This window comes from Clupea harengus, chromosome 5, assembly GCF_900700415.2.
Source record: "Clupea harengus chromosome 5, Ch_v2.0.2, whole genome shotgun sequence".
Classification (NCBI taxonomy): domain Eukaryota; kingdom Metazoa; phylum Chordata; class Actinopteri; order Clupeiformes; family Clupeidae; genus Clupea; species Clupea harengus.
Window position 1 is genome coordinate 11,711,623 of NC_045156.1, and position 18,364 is coordinate 11,729,986.

An 18,364-nucleotide genomic window follows, 5' to 3' on the forward strand; every position below is an offset into this window, starting at 1 on the left:
TGAGATACATCCCTAAGTGACTGACACAAGTTAATGTGTTACTGCTAACTAGTATCCTCTGCTAGTTGAGTGTTTGAAATGGTATTTCTATTTAGAACTCAATTAAATCATCGTTTAATGAGATGGGATTGTAGCTTCTGGTGCTGCTGGATACTTGCCAGGTCAAGAGCACAACTATTCCAGTCAGCTGCTAGGCTTCATTTAGGCTTATCAAATTAAATGGGATCAACATGGAAGCGCAGTCATCGCATTATCAAATGAGGCCATCAGTTCAGAGTTTGATTTGCAAGAGTTGCAGAGGTTGTTTTGCTTGTGTGGAGGAGTTGTTTATAAGACTGACAAAGTCTTTGTTTGTTGTTGTGTGTGTGTGTGTGTGTGTGTGTGTGTGTGTGTGTGTGTGTGTGTGTGGGTGTGTGTGGTTCAGCTCTACAGAAGTGTGGGGTGTTTGTGAGGTAGAGCGCAGAGAGCATTAAGTTAACATGGGATCTCTCCATGAGGCCAACCATTTTCCACGGGGAAAAAAATCTTGACAAGAAGTCAGATGAAAAAAAGAAATGCCTTTTTTATTAAGAAAAGAAAAACAGAGGAAAAGGACTGCTTTCAACCTTCGCTGGGTTTTTTGTTTCTCTTCTAGGGTCAGTCAACCAAAGGTGGGAGATTTTTGCGATGGAGCTTTACTCTATTTTGATAACAAACCAACAAAACTAAAGAAAAAGAAGAGGCTGTTGAATTCAAACAGGAGAAAAATTGCAAAATTATTATTTTTATGCATGTTATTAAAAAAAATCTTATTTTTAAAAGAGGCATTCTGGAACACTAGAATGAGACAAGTAAGAAAGTTACAACACAATGTGTCTTTTATTTTTTGTAATATATGCAAACTTTTATTTTTCATTTTTATTTGTTTCTTTTTCTTTTTCGATCAGCAGCCGTAAAATATTTTTGTACAGTTTCAAAAACTCGAACAATGCATTCTGTTTGTCATATTTTTTTTTTCATAAGTTGTTTTGACGTGATAATTACTATTGTAGTTGAAGGCAGGCCAAAAACCATTTAAAGCTACTCGTTCCTATTCATTCTGGTGAGAAATCAAGCCTAGCGTGACTTTTTTTTTTTTTTTTTTTTTTTTTTTAAAGCATCGGACAATCAGAGATATTTTTACTATTTATTTGTCTAAAGTAGTAGAGTACGTCTAAATTAGTGCATACTAATGAGATTTCATACATTTAACATTTTTATTTAATTTAATGAAACCTCTGACCTATTTAACTTCATCATTCAAAATGATTAACAAATGATTTTTTTTCCAAAGGAATTATTCGTGCTGAGAGCATTTCATAGGCATATAGCTTTCCTAGTGAAATGGTCGTAGGAAGAATACAGTTGCAGCTAAATAGTACAACAGACTCAGAAGCAAATAGCCCTGGGCTGCGTTTCCCGATAACGGATGTCTTTTAGCGGTTTTTTTTACGAAGACTTGAAAGGTATACCTTACTAAAGTTGTTTACATTTCTATGCGTGTTTCCCAAAACCACCTCTTCGTATCTACGTATATCTTAAGAGGTTGAATCCATGTTTCTGACATCGATTATTGACATTCATGTAGGTTTGAGCATGCGTGAGATGAATATGATGGACATGACTAAGATTGGAGTGCAGATGATCATTATTAAAAAAGAACATCAACAGAAAAATGCTATGCAAGTCAAAATGAGAAAAAAAAATCCCAAATAAGGATTGGTTGTAGGCTAGATGTTACTCATAGATTTGTATTCGCAAGGGATTCAAAATGAATGGCTAATTTATACCAATGTTTTTTTTATGTAATGAAGCATACAGTGTAATGCAACACATATCTTGCGTGGTCTTACATCGCAGTCAATGCATATGTCCAGACATTAACACAATAGCTAAGAGTGGTCTAGACCAACCTTATGAAGGTATCTCTTAGCAAAGACCTACTCAGCCAAGGACGTTCTGGGAAACACCTTGAAACGTTAAGGTACAGCTTAAGGTATAACTTACGAACGATGTAGCGTTAAAAAGGCTTTGGGAAACCTACCCCTGTTTTAGTTTTGACGGTTAAACTTAACTAAATTTGAAAGAGAATGTAGTGATTTTGACCTATGTTGCCACCCTGTGAAGGCAGAAGGCAGAGAAGAGGTTTGACATTGTTACACACACCGTTCTCGGCCATGTCTTCTCATGGCGTGTCCTGACATTCATGTTTTTCAAAACTGATGTCGGACCATCTCCCGAGTAAGTAGCTTTAAGTGGTTTTTCATTTTTGGGGCTACTTAGCTATATTTTTGAGAATTTGGTAACACCTCAAATGAGACCCTCACGATAGCTACAAAAGGCTTAAACTGACTGTTTAAGACATGGCAATTAAGAGAGATGTTTCAGTGGCTGTATTCAGATTTCTAGATCTCTTATTTCCGCAAAAAAAATGCAAAGTCATGAAATTTCTGCATTATTTGCGATTGATTTAATTTAACTCAAACTTACCACGATTTCTAAGAATTCCTGCATCAAATTGAGTCATGCTTGGCTGCAACAATCATAACAATCCCTTGCCGATCCCAGAGGGACTGAATTTAGAAGATAGATTAACGTTTTATGGTATTGTACCTCAGAGCATCCAGATCCAGCTTTCTAACTGAGCCTGACGTTATCCTGCATTAGAATTCACAATTAGGATTCAGTTAAAATTGTAACGTTTGGCTAATTTCAGCTCTATTTCATAGCCCTGGTTACATGGTAACTATACCTTTAAGTACAATGTAACACACTCATTATCAATGTGTAACTATACATAGATTCTTATGTTGTACATTCTTACATGACTCTAATCCCAAATGTACTTTTACGTTAGTTATATGTGCTTACATAACCCTAATTCCAAGTTTAGTTCTAGGACACCGATTCAGTGTTACTGTTTAGTCCTCAGTACGTTACAGTGGACTTAAGGGTGTAGTTCCATCATAAGAAGGGCGGTGTTGTTTTGGTGTGTGTCTTTTTTGCCCTGTTTGTGGCTGTGTGAGGGTGGAGCCTATTGTGAGGGTCACATTTTATTTTTTATTTTTTTTTGTACAGATAGGAAATTTGCCTTTAGATTCGGGTGGGTGTTGTGTTTATGTTGGAAAAAAGGAATCACAGAGCTCAGCAAAAAAAAAAAAGATAAAAAATTAAAATGAAAAAAAATTGCTTAAAAAAGAAATGGAACAGATTAGAGATAAGAGGTTTGAAAACGGAAGACCCTGACTTTTTTTTCTTTGTTAAGGTTGTGCGTGAGTGGTTTTTATCTTTCTCTCAATGCTGCTGTTTTAATCAGATTTTTATTCCTGTCTTTTAGATATTTTTTGTTAGTTTCCTAAAAAAAAATGGTTGTTTTGCTTTCTTTCTTTTTTCACTTGAATCCTCTCACTTGCAATGTCTTTCAGGCAAAACTCTTCCTTTTGATGAACTTCTTATAGGCGACGTAGATGATCTTTTTTTAGCTGTAGGCAAAGACCTTTCTCACGAGTGTAAGTAGTGTTCTCTCCAGAGATTCATAGGATTGTTTGTTTGTGTTAAATGTGTTTTAAGTCTGTGAGTTTGTACACTGTCCATGCAAACCAAGACATGCTTTTATGAGTTTTGTTTTTATTCCATGTTCTGTCTCTGTCTCTTTGCACTGTTTCTTTCTTTTTCTTTTCTTGTTTTCAGCCAGGCACTACAGGCTTCCAGATGATACACAAACCAGTGGAAAAACACATTTGACTGACCAATAGAACTCAAAACTCCATGGCAACTACACATACTCTTGTTCAGGCCTCCAAACATGTTCAGCTACTATAGCATGGCTGTATAGCACAGAAGAGACTTGAACTGTGTCTTCAGTTACAGCTCTTGGTGTAGGTTGCTCAAGCAACCATCTAGCAGGGGGGCAGACCCGTTCTAGATTAAACATACACCAGCCAGTAAACTCTCTGTTAACAACCCTTAGTGTCTGATCACAGTAATAACACCAGATGTTTTAACAGAGGAGGACCAGGTCCCACCAGAACATGGTGTTTAGAAGCACCCCAGTTTATATCACACATAGACAGGAAACCGTAAGTATAGTTCGCTCATTCATAGTCAGATGGAGCTGTGAAAAGCATGATCTGATTGTGAAGATTGCTGCTCCATTATGCCTAGAGTTTAACACAACACAGGAGGATGTGGGCCTGCCATGATGTCTTACATGCCATCCAGTGTATTTGAAATCTTTTGGTCAAGCAAATGCATTTTCCTAGGTCTTGTTTCTCATTTCTCCTCATTCATTCTCCAAAAGAAGGTTGCTTTTTCTAACGTCTACTACCAAAGATGACAAAGCCATCTACCAGTTGTACAAGCTGTCTGAAATTATCTGTGTTACGTACCCTTCATCAGAACAGTCAAAATAAGAACAATGTTCTTTCTTACCCTTTGACCTCTAATGAGCAATATTCACCTTCAGGGATAGTATTGTCGCTGGTGTGGACTTCATATTTATTTGGAAAGGAAAAGAATCAAAACAGATATCAAATAGAATCTTTTAATGAATCGCGTGTATTATGGCATCAGCGTGATGTCATAGTACTTCATGCATAATTGGCTTTATTTAAACTGCCAGCAAAGTTCTGTTTTTATTTCTGTACATATTTGGCCTTCCTGTTTGATGCTTGCTAGTTTCTAGGACCTTTTTTGGATGGTTTTTCAGTGGCTTGTTGAATTTTTATTGATGTGACTGTTTGATTTCATCGTGTTTTCTTTTTGATTGTTTTTTGTCTGATTGATTTTTTGTTGTTTTCCTGTCCTGTCCAGATGTAGTAAAAAACTATGTACAGTTTATTCACATCATGAACACCTCATGAAGGAAAAAGCATCAGTTTTGGGTTGTGACTTGCATGGCAAAACCAATATACCATGCATTAGCCATTACTTCAAATACAAAATAGAAATATAGTTTTGAAACTATGAAATGACTGTTATGTTACACTGCAGTGTTTGTTTTTTTAGGTCGCATAATTATGACATTCTATCAAAGAAGGCATTTTATAGTGCAAGCCCACGTACAAAACAATCAGCTAATTTTTTCGTTAATTTGTTTTTTTGGCAACAGTAACTGAAGTGAGTGTCCTTGGTCACGTGTGGATGACATCTGACAAGAGGGTGTAGTCTCACAGTGAAGGACACGCAGTAGTTACTCTCAATCGATTCATCAGTGGCTGATTTTGGTATTGACTTATTCCAGTGACGAAGATCTCCTTGCCTCATGCCATGTAATACATATGAGTTATGTATGTAAGGAAAAAGTGAATGCAGCAATTGGATTGTTTGATTTGACCTGCCATTGATTGCTCTGTTGTTAAAAAAAAATCATCCACCCTCTCAGAAAAGCCTTGTAGTCTTGTATAACTCGTTTCATAGTTTCAAAACGTCTTGCTGCTATGACAGAATGTTCAAGCAGTTCATGAGATGAGGACCCCATGTAGTGTGTAGGACATAAAAAAAAATGATATGTATTTTTAAAAGTATTAAAGAAAAAAATGAAAAAAAAAATCAACTCAAACCTGCAGGATTCAGAGTTTGTCAATGTGCCTCAAAGCAATGAGTGCAAAAATATATCAGACTTGTCTGATTTCTCACGTTGCCTAAAATGTCCTTTGATGTAAATACATACATACATGGTTGTTTGATGTTAGTGAGCCTTTAGCATTGTACACATGCTGTGCAATTGTTCATGCCTTAAGAAAATCTTCAACACTGAAGTCCTTATCCTGTGACCCTATGTCTGAAGTGTTATCAGGAAGAAGGAAAAAAAAAACTTGCTCAATTTTTGCCTTTACCTACATAGTCTGTCCATTTTAACCATAGACAACATATTTGTTTTTATTTATTTCAGCTATGATGATTTATAAACGTTCAAAGTCAAAGCTGGAGTGTCAGTCAGGGTTGTACTATCGCAGTAGCAAGTAAGACACCATCAACACATTGTGTTAGGCAATTATGCAATTTCTGTGAAATCTAATTGTTATTTACATCTATATGTTACTATATAGATATGACTATAGATGACAGAAGAATTTCTGGGGCTTCTTCGTATAGCCATAAGCGTCCATGATTACTAGGATTGATTTTGATGATAGCTTCATGTCCCGTCCATATAAACTCTCATTCTTACGGTTTGAGTTTTGCAATCAATTAGACATTGTGGTAAGCGACCCAAGGACTCATCTCATTAACTGCTTCTCAACATTTATTATTTTTATTTATACAAGAACTCATTTTGTACAGTGTGAACAAGGAAAAGGATTTAAAAATAAATGTTTTTTTTGTTTTGTTTTTTGTAGTGCGTCAGCCGGTTGCTAACCAGCAGTTTTGTCTTCCTGTGCCACAGTTGCTGATTTCTGTTACTCTTGTTTTTTATTCATTGAAAAAAGAGATTCTTTTTTGTTCTTTCTTGGTTGTACTCTTTTTTGAATTTGATATGTTGATTTTCTTTTTTTAATAAAATTCTTGTTTTTCAATGAACTGTTCTCAGATTTTCCATGGATAGAGGTTCAGACGCAGAACACACTTCACACACATTTTCCATGGGGACTCGAGCTTTATTTCATGCTGGATGAAATGGAATCACCTCAAACATGACTTGAAATGAACTTCGAAGTAGCTAATATTACCAGAGGGACGTCTACTTGTCAGTCAACTGAGTCTTAATCTGTTTACTTCTTACTGACTTTGATTGCACAGGCATGTTGACACTGAATCAATATAAAACATTTCACAAGGCCCCTTGTTATAGTTCTTCAAAAAATGGAAAAATGAGTTCCCTGAGTTTGGCAACAGGATACATGCCTACAACTATAACATTACCAGAATATTTTGGATATAAAAAAATTGATTTAACATTGGACAAAGACAAGATGTATGTCTCAGGATAAACATTGATTTGATTATTCCTGCAAATAGCAGTTCCTATCAACACACCCTCATTGACATACAATGGCCTACAGATCTCCTGGTCTGGACAGGAATACATTTGATGCAATTTACAATATAGAATTGATTGCCATACCAGCTTACATATAGCAGCTACAACGAGTCTATCTGATCTCATCTGCTCGTAAACAAGAGCTGAAACGCAATACAAACATTTTGATATGACAGCTACCTCAAACTTGTACACACTAGCGTAGTCTAGCAAGAAAGTGCATGTACTCCTGAGCCTTTCCCACCCATTTGGAAAATAGAAAAATAATCCAAACTTCCAAAAACATTTGGGTTGGTACATTCTGGTTCAAGTAAACAGGAAGGAAAGCCTCAGCAATACCGGCAGGAAGTGAAACGAGCTACGGAAAAATACTGATGGCTATCGTCGGGTGGAGGCAGGAAGTTGGACAGGAGATGGAGAAGTGGGCGGGGCGCTCTTCACTCACTATGTCCTCCGAACAACTGTAGCAGGAAGCTGAACAGGTAGACGATGTCCAGGTAGAGGCTGAGGGTGGCGAACACGTACTCCTCTGGGCTCATGCTGTACTTCTTGTTGCCGATCAGCAGTTGAGTGTCAAAAGCCAGGAACTAGAATAGAGGGAAATATATAGACAAGACAAAAGAGACAAAAATGGAATATTTAGATATGACTGTACAAGTTATTTTCACTTACTCTATTTCACTTACTCTAATCAGACATTCTTTTCATTCACTAATTACTACAACAAATGGTCTTGTGTGGCTAACTTTCTACATCTTGAAGACTCTCACCATAGTGAAGGCAATGGCACCAATGACTCCATAGATGGCATGCAACCAAGGCACCTGTTGAATAAGGGGGAAAATATCACTACAGACAGTAAGAAGGATCGGGAGCTATAATTAGACCAGGCAGTGTTTTTTTGTGCAGATTTAGCTCCACGCTTAGGTGGAATAATCCGCCATGCTCATGAGAGCTGGTCAGTGAGGCTTTACCGAAATGGCTAAATTTAGACGCGCCACCACTGACTATGACCCGCCAATGAGTCATCAGCCTGGAAACGTCCAAAGAGGAGGGATTTGGCCTGGTTTCATTTGTAAGGATTTAGCCGAGTGGTGTGGGTGTATACGTACGTAGCCGAAGGGGACCACGAAGGCCATGACGATGCCGCAGAAGAACAGCACCATGCAGAGCACTAAGAGAAGACCGTGGCAGGAGGTGAAGTCCACCTGGACAGAAGGACGCAGAACAGAAATATTATAAAATGATACTTTAACAATACTATAAATCAAGAGATTTATAGAGATTTACCATATTGCTGACAAACTAATTCTTCATTAGACAATTTTAACTGTTCACCACAGATCATTCTGAGCCCACTATCCAGAAGAGTTTAGTTGCATCAGTCAAAAATAGATTTAAATATCTTGTTGATGTTCTACACATCAAGCAATTCAAAAATAGGCTGTGCTGGGCAGTTTTAATTGTAATTATTATACAAGTGCATGTAAGTGTTTTTATAAGTCACCTTGGTCTGGAAGCTGAAGACAGTGACGGATAGACACACCATAGCAGTGATTCCCAGACATAGCACCACAGACGTAGTGTTGTAGAAGCTAAAAAAACACCAAAAGAAAAAAGGCTTTTTATTCAATTTGTCAATATAGTTTTTATTAAACTAAAATTGGAAACAAATATTTCCCTCCTCAAATTAAGTCATTTCTATCAGGGATTTTTTAAGCCAGAGCTGTTATTCAGGTTTATTAGCAAATACTCATATTTATTATTTACCATCCATGTTACAGTGGTCAAAAAGCAATTTAAAAGGACCTCATTTTAACCACGACATATTTACTGATGCATTTACCCATAATCCATAACTGGGATTCAAACTCAGTAACCCCAAAGCCTACGCCCCTGTTGAACAGTATTTCAGTGGAAATGGGTATATCAAAAGTCTCTGGCCTTATCATATATATACACTGTCTTTCCTTGACACAGAGAGAACGGTTTAAAAGGAGCACCCTTAGTTATTTACCTGGAAATAAAGCCAAGCATGCAAGCCATGCTGAGAGTCTGGGAGTCGATAGAGTGGAAGCGTGCAAACAAACAGACACACAGACAAAGCCTGGTCAGACAGATGGAGAAAGAAGGGATGGTGGGAAGAAGGGAGAAAGACAGCGAGAGAAAGAAAGGATGGTTAGAAGAAGGGAGAAAGACCGCGAGAGAAAGAAGGGATGGTGGGAAGAAGGGAGAAAGATAGAGAGAGAAAGAAAGGATGGTGGGAAGAAGGGAGAAAGACAGCAAGAGGAAGAAGGGATGGTTGGAAGAAGGGAGAAAGACAGCGAGAGAAAGGGAGGAAGGGTGAAGTGTTGAGAGGAGGACTGTCCCATAATGTGATACTCACAAAGATGCTGAGCAGAATGAAGTTCCAGGGAAACAGACGCCTGGGATGGAGACAAACAAGGGTAACCGCTTATAAGACCCTTTCACAGATAATAACTGTTTGTCACATTTTACAAGCATATGATTCATAAATTAAAGCACTATCAATGCTTTATAATCATGTTTCGGGAAATATATCCATGCATAACATAAGCCTCTTACAAAGGTGCAATTAGCCTTTTAGTTTTTGAGATATAGATTGAGAGAAAAATGTCAAACACATCAGGGAAATATCTGGAGGATGTCATTGTGGTGTTAAAGGACTGCCCTTACCTGACATCACCACAACAGGCCAGCGTAATGTAGGAGATCAAGAACAACAGGCTGTGGAAGACAAAGGGTTAAATAATATAGTCAAAGTCCCAAGTAAGGCTGTATGAACAACTTTTTTGAAATACAGGTACATTTCACGTATGCTTTTATTCGGATCTGTCGAGTGCACTTACTTGGAGAGGGAATAAAGGCCTGGATGAGTCTGAATGAAGATTTTCACAGGCATACTGCAGAGTCAAACAGAGAAGAACATTAACAAGTGTTTCACACACTTTTCAGTTCACACAGCACACACATCGAAATTGACAAAAGGGCCCCAATCGTGGCATCACACACAGACACGAGGTTTCACACGGCGAGTTTCACTCACCAGAATGTGAAAAGGGCCACTATGCCAACAGTGGCAAACAGCTGGAACATCAGGATGGCATACACCTGCAGACGTAAACAGATCCAGATGAGAGAAGCTACAGTGTGGTCTTTAACGTGTCCTGGCCTTCCTGTCTGTGGCGGTGAATTGCCAAGGGTAATGTGCACAAGACGCAGATGCTTTACCTTACGGATAAATATACGCCGGACGTTCTTGTCATCCCAGGAGAACACCACCTGTTCTCCATCCTTGTAGTAGTAACCTGGGCAACCTGAGAGATGGACGGATGAACATGCAGCAAAAGAAGTAGAGGACGTTAAGGTGAGTGAGGGAGGGAGGAAGGGAGTGAGTGAGAGAGGAAAAGTACTATGCATATCTAAATGTGTGATCTGCAGAGGTGAACCCATCTTTCTCTTTCTCTAAATTGTGCGTGTATGAAGGAAAAGGTTCCTTGTTGGAATGTTGTATGTTCTCATGATGCATCCCGGAAAAGTACTGTTCTATACCTGCGTTTGCCTCCTCATAGCTTGGCGGCATATTTCCATCCACAGTCTTGACAGTTGGAGCAACCTGGAGGTATGAAGACAAACAGATGTTTCACTTTCTGGTGAAGTGTGCAGCACTTACAGTCCGAAAATCAATTCCTGCAGCACTCATTTCATTGGTTCACACCTATTTTGTGGAGGACAGAGACCCTTTCTGTGTGTGTGTGTGTGTGTGTGTGTGTGTCTGTGTGTGTGTGTGTCTCTGTGTGTGTGTGTGTGTGTGTGTGTGTGTGTGTGTGTGTGTGTGTGTGTGTGTGTGTGTGTGTGTGTGTGTGTGTGTGTGTCAGTCCTTAATAGTGTTAATATTTTGTGGAGGACAGAGACCCTTTCTGTGTTTGTGTGTGTGTGTGTGTGTGTGTGTGTGTGTGTGTGTGTGTGTGTGTGTGTGTCTCTATGTGTGTGTGTGTGTGTGTGTGTGTGTGTGTGTGTGTGTGTGTGTGTGTGTGTGTGTGTGTGTGTGTGTGTGTGTGTCAGTCCTTAATAGTGTTAATATTTTGTGGAAGACAGAGACCCTTTCTGTGTGTGTGTGTGTGTCTCTCTCTATGTGTGTGTGTGTGTGTGTGTGTGTGTGTGTGTGTGTGTGTGTGTGTGTGTCAGTCCTTAATAGTGTTAATATTTTGTGGAGGACAGAGACCCTTCATTAATATCAAAACAGTCTAAACCTAGAGCCCACATGCCAGTTTATCCTTTTAGAACCCTTTCTCTGAACCTGACAAGGAAACTGTAACCCACTGGTATAGGAAAGTGTGTGTGTGTGTGTGTGTGTGTGTGTGTGTCAGTCCTTAATAATGTTAATATCTCAAATTCAAAAAACTCTTTCAATAAGTTGATTATTTAGTGAGATGTAATTACACACACTAGCCTTGAAGGTCGCTTCCTTACACTAACTAGCAAACAGTAGCAGTAGCAGTAGTAGTAAACATGTACTAAGTTAGTCATTAAGTGGACCTACTGCTCTGAATTGTAAGTGATTTTTAAACCTTGCCACGTGCCATTTGTCTCATAGACAGGTTAGAAATGTAATTAAATCACCAACATCTTCACTTCACCTTCCTGATATGAGCCCTAGAGCTGACCTATATAATCTCACATTTAATTAGAAACAGGTGGTTTAAATGTGCCACTGGAAGCACTGCAAATCCTCCCAAACATGCTGCTGCAGAACTCAGAATGTTTTTTTAACTCTTGAACTATTACATCATCAATTCCTCAGTAGCGTTCAGGTCATGACTTGTTTCCAGGGTTACGATGAATTATAATGGCAATAAAAACATTCATTCATTCATTCATTCTTTTGTTCATTCATGTATTCATTCCTCCGTAGTGGCTGAAGATACATCAGACGATTGCCTACCTTCTTCTGAGTCATGGTTCCAGTTCTTGCGTTGTTCTACCCTTAGTGAATACTTTTCTGTGTTCTTCTTTATACTCTTCGGGTCTTCACTGCGTATCCCTAGGGGTTTATCCTCTTGCTGGTCTTGTTTATATCCAGATTAGAATGAACATAAGATGTTACTCTATCTTCTAATGCGTCAACTTCTGTCCCAAGTCTTCTTATTTCTCTGAGCACTTGCATCAATGTATTGAATATGACTGTATCTAGATTTGAAGGACAACTGTTGTAGTAATCACAATATGCTCAGGAGCTGTTGTCTCTGGTTGTCTGTCCACAGTTTGAACCAATCCAATTCTTTATACCCCTCTGTGGTGTTAATCCTGCTGATGACTTTATCCCTGCCTCCACCCTAACACTGAATTATAGTACATTCTGGCAGCTTGTAAGCAGGCTAGAATGCCATGGAATCCTACTGGAACATACCATCTCTGTCAGCCAAGGGTGTTGTGTTTATTTAACAGAAGAACAGTGGCTATTCTCAGAAAGTAATCAGCCCAGAGGGAAAAGTAGGTTATATACAGGATACATAACTTATAACAGGTTTCATAACCAGACAGAACATGAGATACATTAGATCAGGGGGTATGAGCATTTTTCCCCCCACATACACACAGTTGCTGATTCTCTCCAACAATTTTCACATCATTGCATGTGTACGGAAAAGGTACAGAAAAGTCTATATAAATTGGAGTCTATGTAAAGAATATAACACCTTCCAATGCTTCACTTGTCACCTCGATTATAGGTTAGCATAGCCATGTTAGCATAGCAGCTAATACACTGTGTAATATGTATGTTAATTTACCACTTTCAGTGATCAAATGTGAAGACAATCATCTAGACAGACGCCATAACAGTCTATGTCACATGTTGACCAGCTGAAATAGTATTACACCTTATAGGAGCTGTCCTCTAAATGACTGATAATGGTAACAGACCCTGTTAAGTAACAGGTCATAAATTATATATAATATATATTAATAATTAAGGCAGTGTTCATGGTATCTGACGTGTAATGCTAAGCCTGTGATAGCTAATATGCCTAACTTTTCTGTTTGTATTTTTTCTCTTGTAATGTTTCTGTTGTATTTTTCCAGAAACCTTTCTGTAACTCTGTGTCTAGAACCATCTCTGACAGAAGGAGGACATCATGGTGCTGGTTAAGTAAGTCTGGTTTTGTAATGGTCAGGCAGGAGTAATAAGATGGAGGCTAACGCCATTAAAGGCTGAACCTGTCATATGACTGTTGATACTTGATCTCTAGCTTACAGTCCCAGCCAATACAGTAGTATATTAAGCATTTAGCATGATTGGATGTGCATTTCTATTTTAGGCGAATCCAATCATAATCTGCTTCTCCGTTTAGACACAGAGAGGTCTAATTACTCTGAGAATAGACGGCATCCCCATTGTTAGTCAACCCAAGTCAGCTGGACAGAAGTCACCCCCTCTGCTCTGCTGCCCACTGAAGGTCTAATCATGGCAGCTCCTCAGACAGCGGCTGACCCTGGGCCGGATCTGGCGCGGGTCTGGTGCAGGTCTGGCCATAGGCCGGCGCACTGTGGTCTGGAGGGTTCACTGCAGATCAGGGACATGTCTGATTTGGGGGAACCACAAATGCCTACATCCACAAAAATCAAGATGTGTTGACACTTTATAAGTGATCACAGTGGTGTACTATATGCTGAAATACAAAGGAGTACTGTAAGTGGAAGAGTTTGGATTATCTAGTAAGTTACATTATATTGTGCTGAAATTGCATCGGTCAGAACACGTTTTACTTTTAACCAGGCACTTTGATTGGTAGCAAGTCATACAAGTATTAGAGTAGTTTTATGACCAGCGCAAGCAGAAGCTCAGGAGTCAACACAAGTCAACAGTGAGAGGATTCTGTTATGACCAGCGCGAGCAGAAGCTCAGGAGTCAACAGTGAGAGGATTCTGTTATGACCAGCGCGAGCAGAAGCTCAGGAGTCAACAGAGAGAGGATTCTGGGATGTGAGGGAGCCTCTTCTGGGATTCAGGCATGTGCCATTGCAACCATCAGGGGCGTCGTTAGGCTGAAGCCCCCCTAAAATGTTCTTCAGCCCCCCCAAAATTATTTGGCATTATTGGCTTTTAAAAAAAAAAAATAACTTAATTTTTTTTTATTTTGGCGATGTCATTAAATTAAACTATTGTTTCTCACATGCACAAGTTATTTATAACTCTAACATGCTAAATATGTGCGTGCGTTCTGGTTTGTATGTTTTCTCCCCCTTTAAATTACAATCCAATAGCCTATCATCACACATAACGATATAAACCCCGGGGATATTGGGGAGGCGGCTGCGCTGGCTGTCTCACTCTGCCAAGTAACGTCTCTTCAACGACAGCCAGGATTATAGCCAAGGAGTTTAGCTCAAAGTAAATTATGCAAGGAGTGAAATTGTAAGTACAGGTAGTTACAGAATGTGGCTATCTGTAGTTGTTAACGATTGTTACCTGCTTAAATGTAGGTTTACTTGAGGTAAATTAAGGCAATATTGTAGTGGGCTATGTTAACACTAAGCTAGCTAGCTAGCTAATTTGTTAGAAACTGTCTCCAGTGAGCAAGAGTGTGAACAGGCGAATTCGAAATACAAGAAATAACTATCGACATCTGTCTATTCTTTGCATTAATATATCTCTCTAGTATTTCGAAACAATAATATCAGTCCCTATAGAATGTTGTTGTTTATAATCAATTAATGCTAGTGAATTCTAGTTTGACTTGATTTTAGTGAATACATTGGGTGCCTTCCATTTCAGCCCATCATACAATATTTATCATTTGATAATTAAGATGTACTTGAAATGTGTTTTTACATTTTTGTTATTCGTGTTTTTTTTCCTATTGAATGGTATATTTGACACTGAACTAGTTCTTCTTTATCTCAGTGATAGTGTCCAAATGAGCATAAAATATCACTGGTATGTAAAAACTACAGGGACAACAAAATAGATGTAAATGATGATCAAAATCGTATTCCCTTCTGCTCTTAATAAAACAAGTAAACAACTCAAGAATTAGTATTTGGGAGCGGATAGGAAAGCTAGTTTATCCGTCTTTCCTTTACCAGCAGGACAATTATTTCTCTCTTTATTTGAGAAAAGTTCACATTTGTGTTGTCAAATTTCACTATAACCCTGAAATTCTGTCTCTTGTGTTATCATATACTGAATGCAAGCAAAACAACAGAGCAAAATCATACTCTTTCTGATTGAACCAATCTATGAACTGTCTGAAACAATGGATATCCGCGGCCCCAAATGGGCCCCCAAAAAAATTGCCGCGCGCTCTGCGCACAAACAAGCCACTCCCCTTGGGGCTAAGCCCCCCCTTTCTTTTAATCCTAGAAACGCCCCTGGCAACCATCAAAGATTAAATTAATTCAAAACTAAAGAGACAAGAATATTCTATAGTATATCTATGAGTTATGAATATACAAGTATTATAATTAAAACATAAATATAATTAATTTTTTTATCGCGAGATTAACGCGAATTTTTTTTTTTAATTATTATTATTTTTTTTTTTTATTATTTTTTTTTTTTAGATTAACATTCTTTTTGGCCTCGAAAACTGTGTAGTAGGCTAACGTTACGGTTTGAGTGAATGGTGAGCGCCATACGGCGAAATGGATGATAAAAAGCTTCTGAATGGAAAGTTTACTTTTAAAAGTTGTGTTGTGCAAAAGAAGCCAGCTTCACTGTTGTCTGAAAATGTCAACAGGCAGCTGGCTGAAAGCAAAGAAGTAGTAGGCTTACCTTCTATTGGTAATCTAACGGTTACGGTTCATTGTTTCTGAAATAAGAGGCCTGACTGCTATGTTCCCAGCAAACTTGAAAAAAAGAAAATATTAAGCCATGGTTTAACGGCACTATAGTCCTTGTTTACCTGAAATGTGCACTTTATAATTTTATTTTGTACCGCCCTGTTTGGCAATGTTGGTTTTCAATCAAATAAAACATTTGCATAAAGCAAGCCAATCCACTTTTCCATGTTGATAAGGGCATTAAAATAAAAATAAAATGAAAAAATAAATAAATGAAGGGACATTTAGAATAGATAAAAAATTCAGATTAATTGCGATTCATTTTGAGTTAACTATGACATAAATGCGATTAATCGCGATTAAATATTTTAATCGTTTGACAGCACTAATTATAATACATACGTAGCCTGTAATTTGATGTATACCTTTAAAATACAAGATGGTGCAGTTGCCACCTTGTTATATTTTATTCCCTGCCCATAGCCTGTGTGTATTTGTATCCTGTAGCTGTGATTGAAGGTGGAGATTCCATGAACCTCCTGAGTGGAAATGCTTGGAGTTTGCATAAAATCTTGTTAATCAGATTAAGAGATAAATATGATTGAGCCGTGGGGATTAGCTACTGATTCTCACTGTGGTTAATGGAAACGAGTTTATTCGCATCAAATCGCATTTGCCATCAAAGTTGCCTTGACAACCCACAGCTGTTCACTACTCCTCCCAAGTAAATGTTTGATTAGCACCACACAGCACATGGGCATACACACAGACTCACACACACACACAGACTCGCACTTCCTTTAGCACATGGACATACACACAGACTCGCACTTCCTTTAGCCAAATTCTCATGAAGGCGCTTAGCTTAGCTTGTTTGATGGAAGCACAGCAAATGGTACTCAATCCCCCTCTCATTGTCTTTAAAAGTCCTTCTCTGGACGTGTCCACAGCTAGTGAACCTCTGCAGAAGTGGATTTACAAGATGAAGACAATTATAGGTGATACCTTTCACCTGGATTTACCTGAAGTCTGGTCATGTGAGGTCAGTTAATGCGCGCATTGGTGTTTGTGTTAAACAGTGAAAGTGACCGTATTGTCTCTTGAAAGTGACCACTGTATTTTATCAGCAGTGATGCACACACACACATACACACACTCACACTTGCATTAGCAACACAGCATTTCACTATAAAAACACATCATACACTGTTTTAGTGGGCAATGTAAGTAGTATTTTTTTTAATGGACCCCTTTTACATGATGCATAAAATGAGGCTGTGTGACTGTACCCAGCCTCCTCCTTGGGTCGGTAACACATCCACATTAAACTCAATGCCCTCCAACACATCAACATCACACGCAATGCACTCCAACACATCTACATCACACGCAATGCCCTCCAACACATCCACAGCACACGCAATGCCCTCCATCACATCCACATCACACGCAATGCCCTCCAACACATCCACATCACACGCAATGCACTCCAACACATCTACATCACACGCAATGCCCTCCAACACATCCACATCACACGCAATGCCCTCCTTTGAAACAGGTGTCTTGTGGGCAGAGCCCTTAGAAGGCACGCAAGTTTGAAAAGTCTGATCAATGTGTCTTAGAAAGTGAACTACTGTGTATACTGTTTGGCCAAAAGTTTTTTCAGTAGCTTACAGTAGACTGAATATATAAACACACAAATAACAGTACAGTACAAATTTCAAACCTTTTTCTTCAGTTTTCTGAAACACTGTGGACCGAAGGCTTTCACATAGACTGTGCACCTTTACATTTTCGGCATAAGAATGTAGAAAATGTAAAATGTTTAATAAAAAATGTATTACAGCAAACTGAAATATGGAGTCAACACATAAAAGGCCAGTGAGGGTGCTGAGGGTTGTTGTGACAATACAGTAAGAAAGACCTTTTGTTGGAAGGTTACCAATAAAGTATGTTCAGTCAAGAAAACATATCATACACAATATTTTGTATTATGTAAGAAGTATTTAAAAATGACTCTTTGTATATGATGCATAAAAAAAGACTGCGTGATTATATCCAGCATCCGATTTGACACAGCAACAGATCAACATCACAACCAATGCCCTCCTTTGAAACTGGTACATGTGTCTTCCATTTTGAAGGGCAGTGCCAATGTCTGATTGTTGTGTGTAATGCTTTGCAAAAAGTGTTTCATGAAATTGAAGACTTTTCAAAGCACAACACATTCAGCATATCAGTAGTCGATGTGAACTAAACTGTGGATACTTTAGGAAAAATATGGATGTAGTTGTCGCTGAAGACATTTTCCCACTATTACTGCTGTAAATGTAAGTCATGGGCTATCAATGAGACAAAGTTACCCAAAAATGCAACTACAACAACACTTTTATCCAAAGTGACTTACAATAGCAGCTTGCATTGCCCATGAATTGAACCCAGCTCAGCTACTTTTTATTCAACAACACTAACTACTGTACCACTGATCACACGTGGTGAATTTGACACACTCAAAAGTGGTATCTACAGTATTGTGACAACAACAGATCAAAAAAGT

General features: G+C 38.5%; 2 protein-coding genes across 4 annotated transcripts in view; one reads left to right on the plus strand and one right to left on the minus strand.

Moving 5' to 3' along the window:
- The window catches only part of rbms2a (RNA binding motif, single stranded interacting protein 2a), a 44,536-nt gene extending 43,400 nt beyond the window's left edge, over positions 1 to 1,136 (plus strand). The window contains exon 14 of one of the 2 annotated variants that reach the window (XM_031567703.2): positions 425 to 699. The gene's annotated coding sequence lies outside the window, so the exon portion shown is untranslated. Of the gene's footprint in view, positions 1 to 424 lie in introns of both variants that reach the window. The other variant, XM_012836295.3, reaches the window with a different exon arrangement.
- Positions 1 to 12,312, minus strand: part of faim2b (Fas apoptotic inhibitory molecule 2b) — a 13,195-nt gene extending 883 nt beyond the window's left edge. The window contains exons 1-12 of one of the 2 annotated variants that reach the window (XM_031567705.2): positions 11,967 to 12,312; positions 10,574 to 10,637; positions 10,253 to 10,338; positions 10,068 to 10,132; positions 9,871 to 9,924; positions 9,698 to 9,748; positions 9,387 to 9,426; positions 9,018 to 9,055; positions 8,508 to 8,595; positions 8,113 to 8,208; positions 7,771 to 7,824; positions 7,446 to 7,587 (exon numbers count right to left, since the gene is read on the minus strand). In XM_031567705.2, coding sequence (XP_031423565.1) covers positions 7,446 to 7,587; positions 7,771 to 7,824; positions 8,113 to 8,208; positions 8,508 to 8,595; positions 9,018 to 9,055; positions 9,387 to 9,426; positions 9,698 to 9,748; positions 9,871 to 9,924; positions 10,068 to 10,132; positions 10,253 to 10,338; positions 10,574 to 10,637; positions 11,967 to 11,981 — 793 coding nt within the window. In that variant the 5' untranslated portion in view covers positions 11,982 to 12,312. Of the gene's footprint in view, positions 1 to 6,596; positions 7,588 to 7,770; positions 7,825 to 8,112; positions 8,209 to 8,507; positions 8,596 to 9,017; positions 9,056 to 9,386; positions 9,427 to 9,697; positions 9,749 to 9,870; positions 9,925 to 10,067; positions 10,133 to 10,252; positions 10,339 to 10,573; positions 10,638 to 11,966 lie in introns of those variants that run through there. The other variant, XM_031567704.1, reaches the window with a different exon arrangement.
- Between the last annotated feature and the right edge of the window lie 6,052 nt (positions 12,313 to 18,364).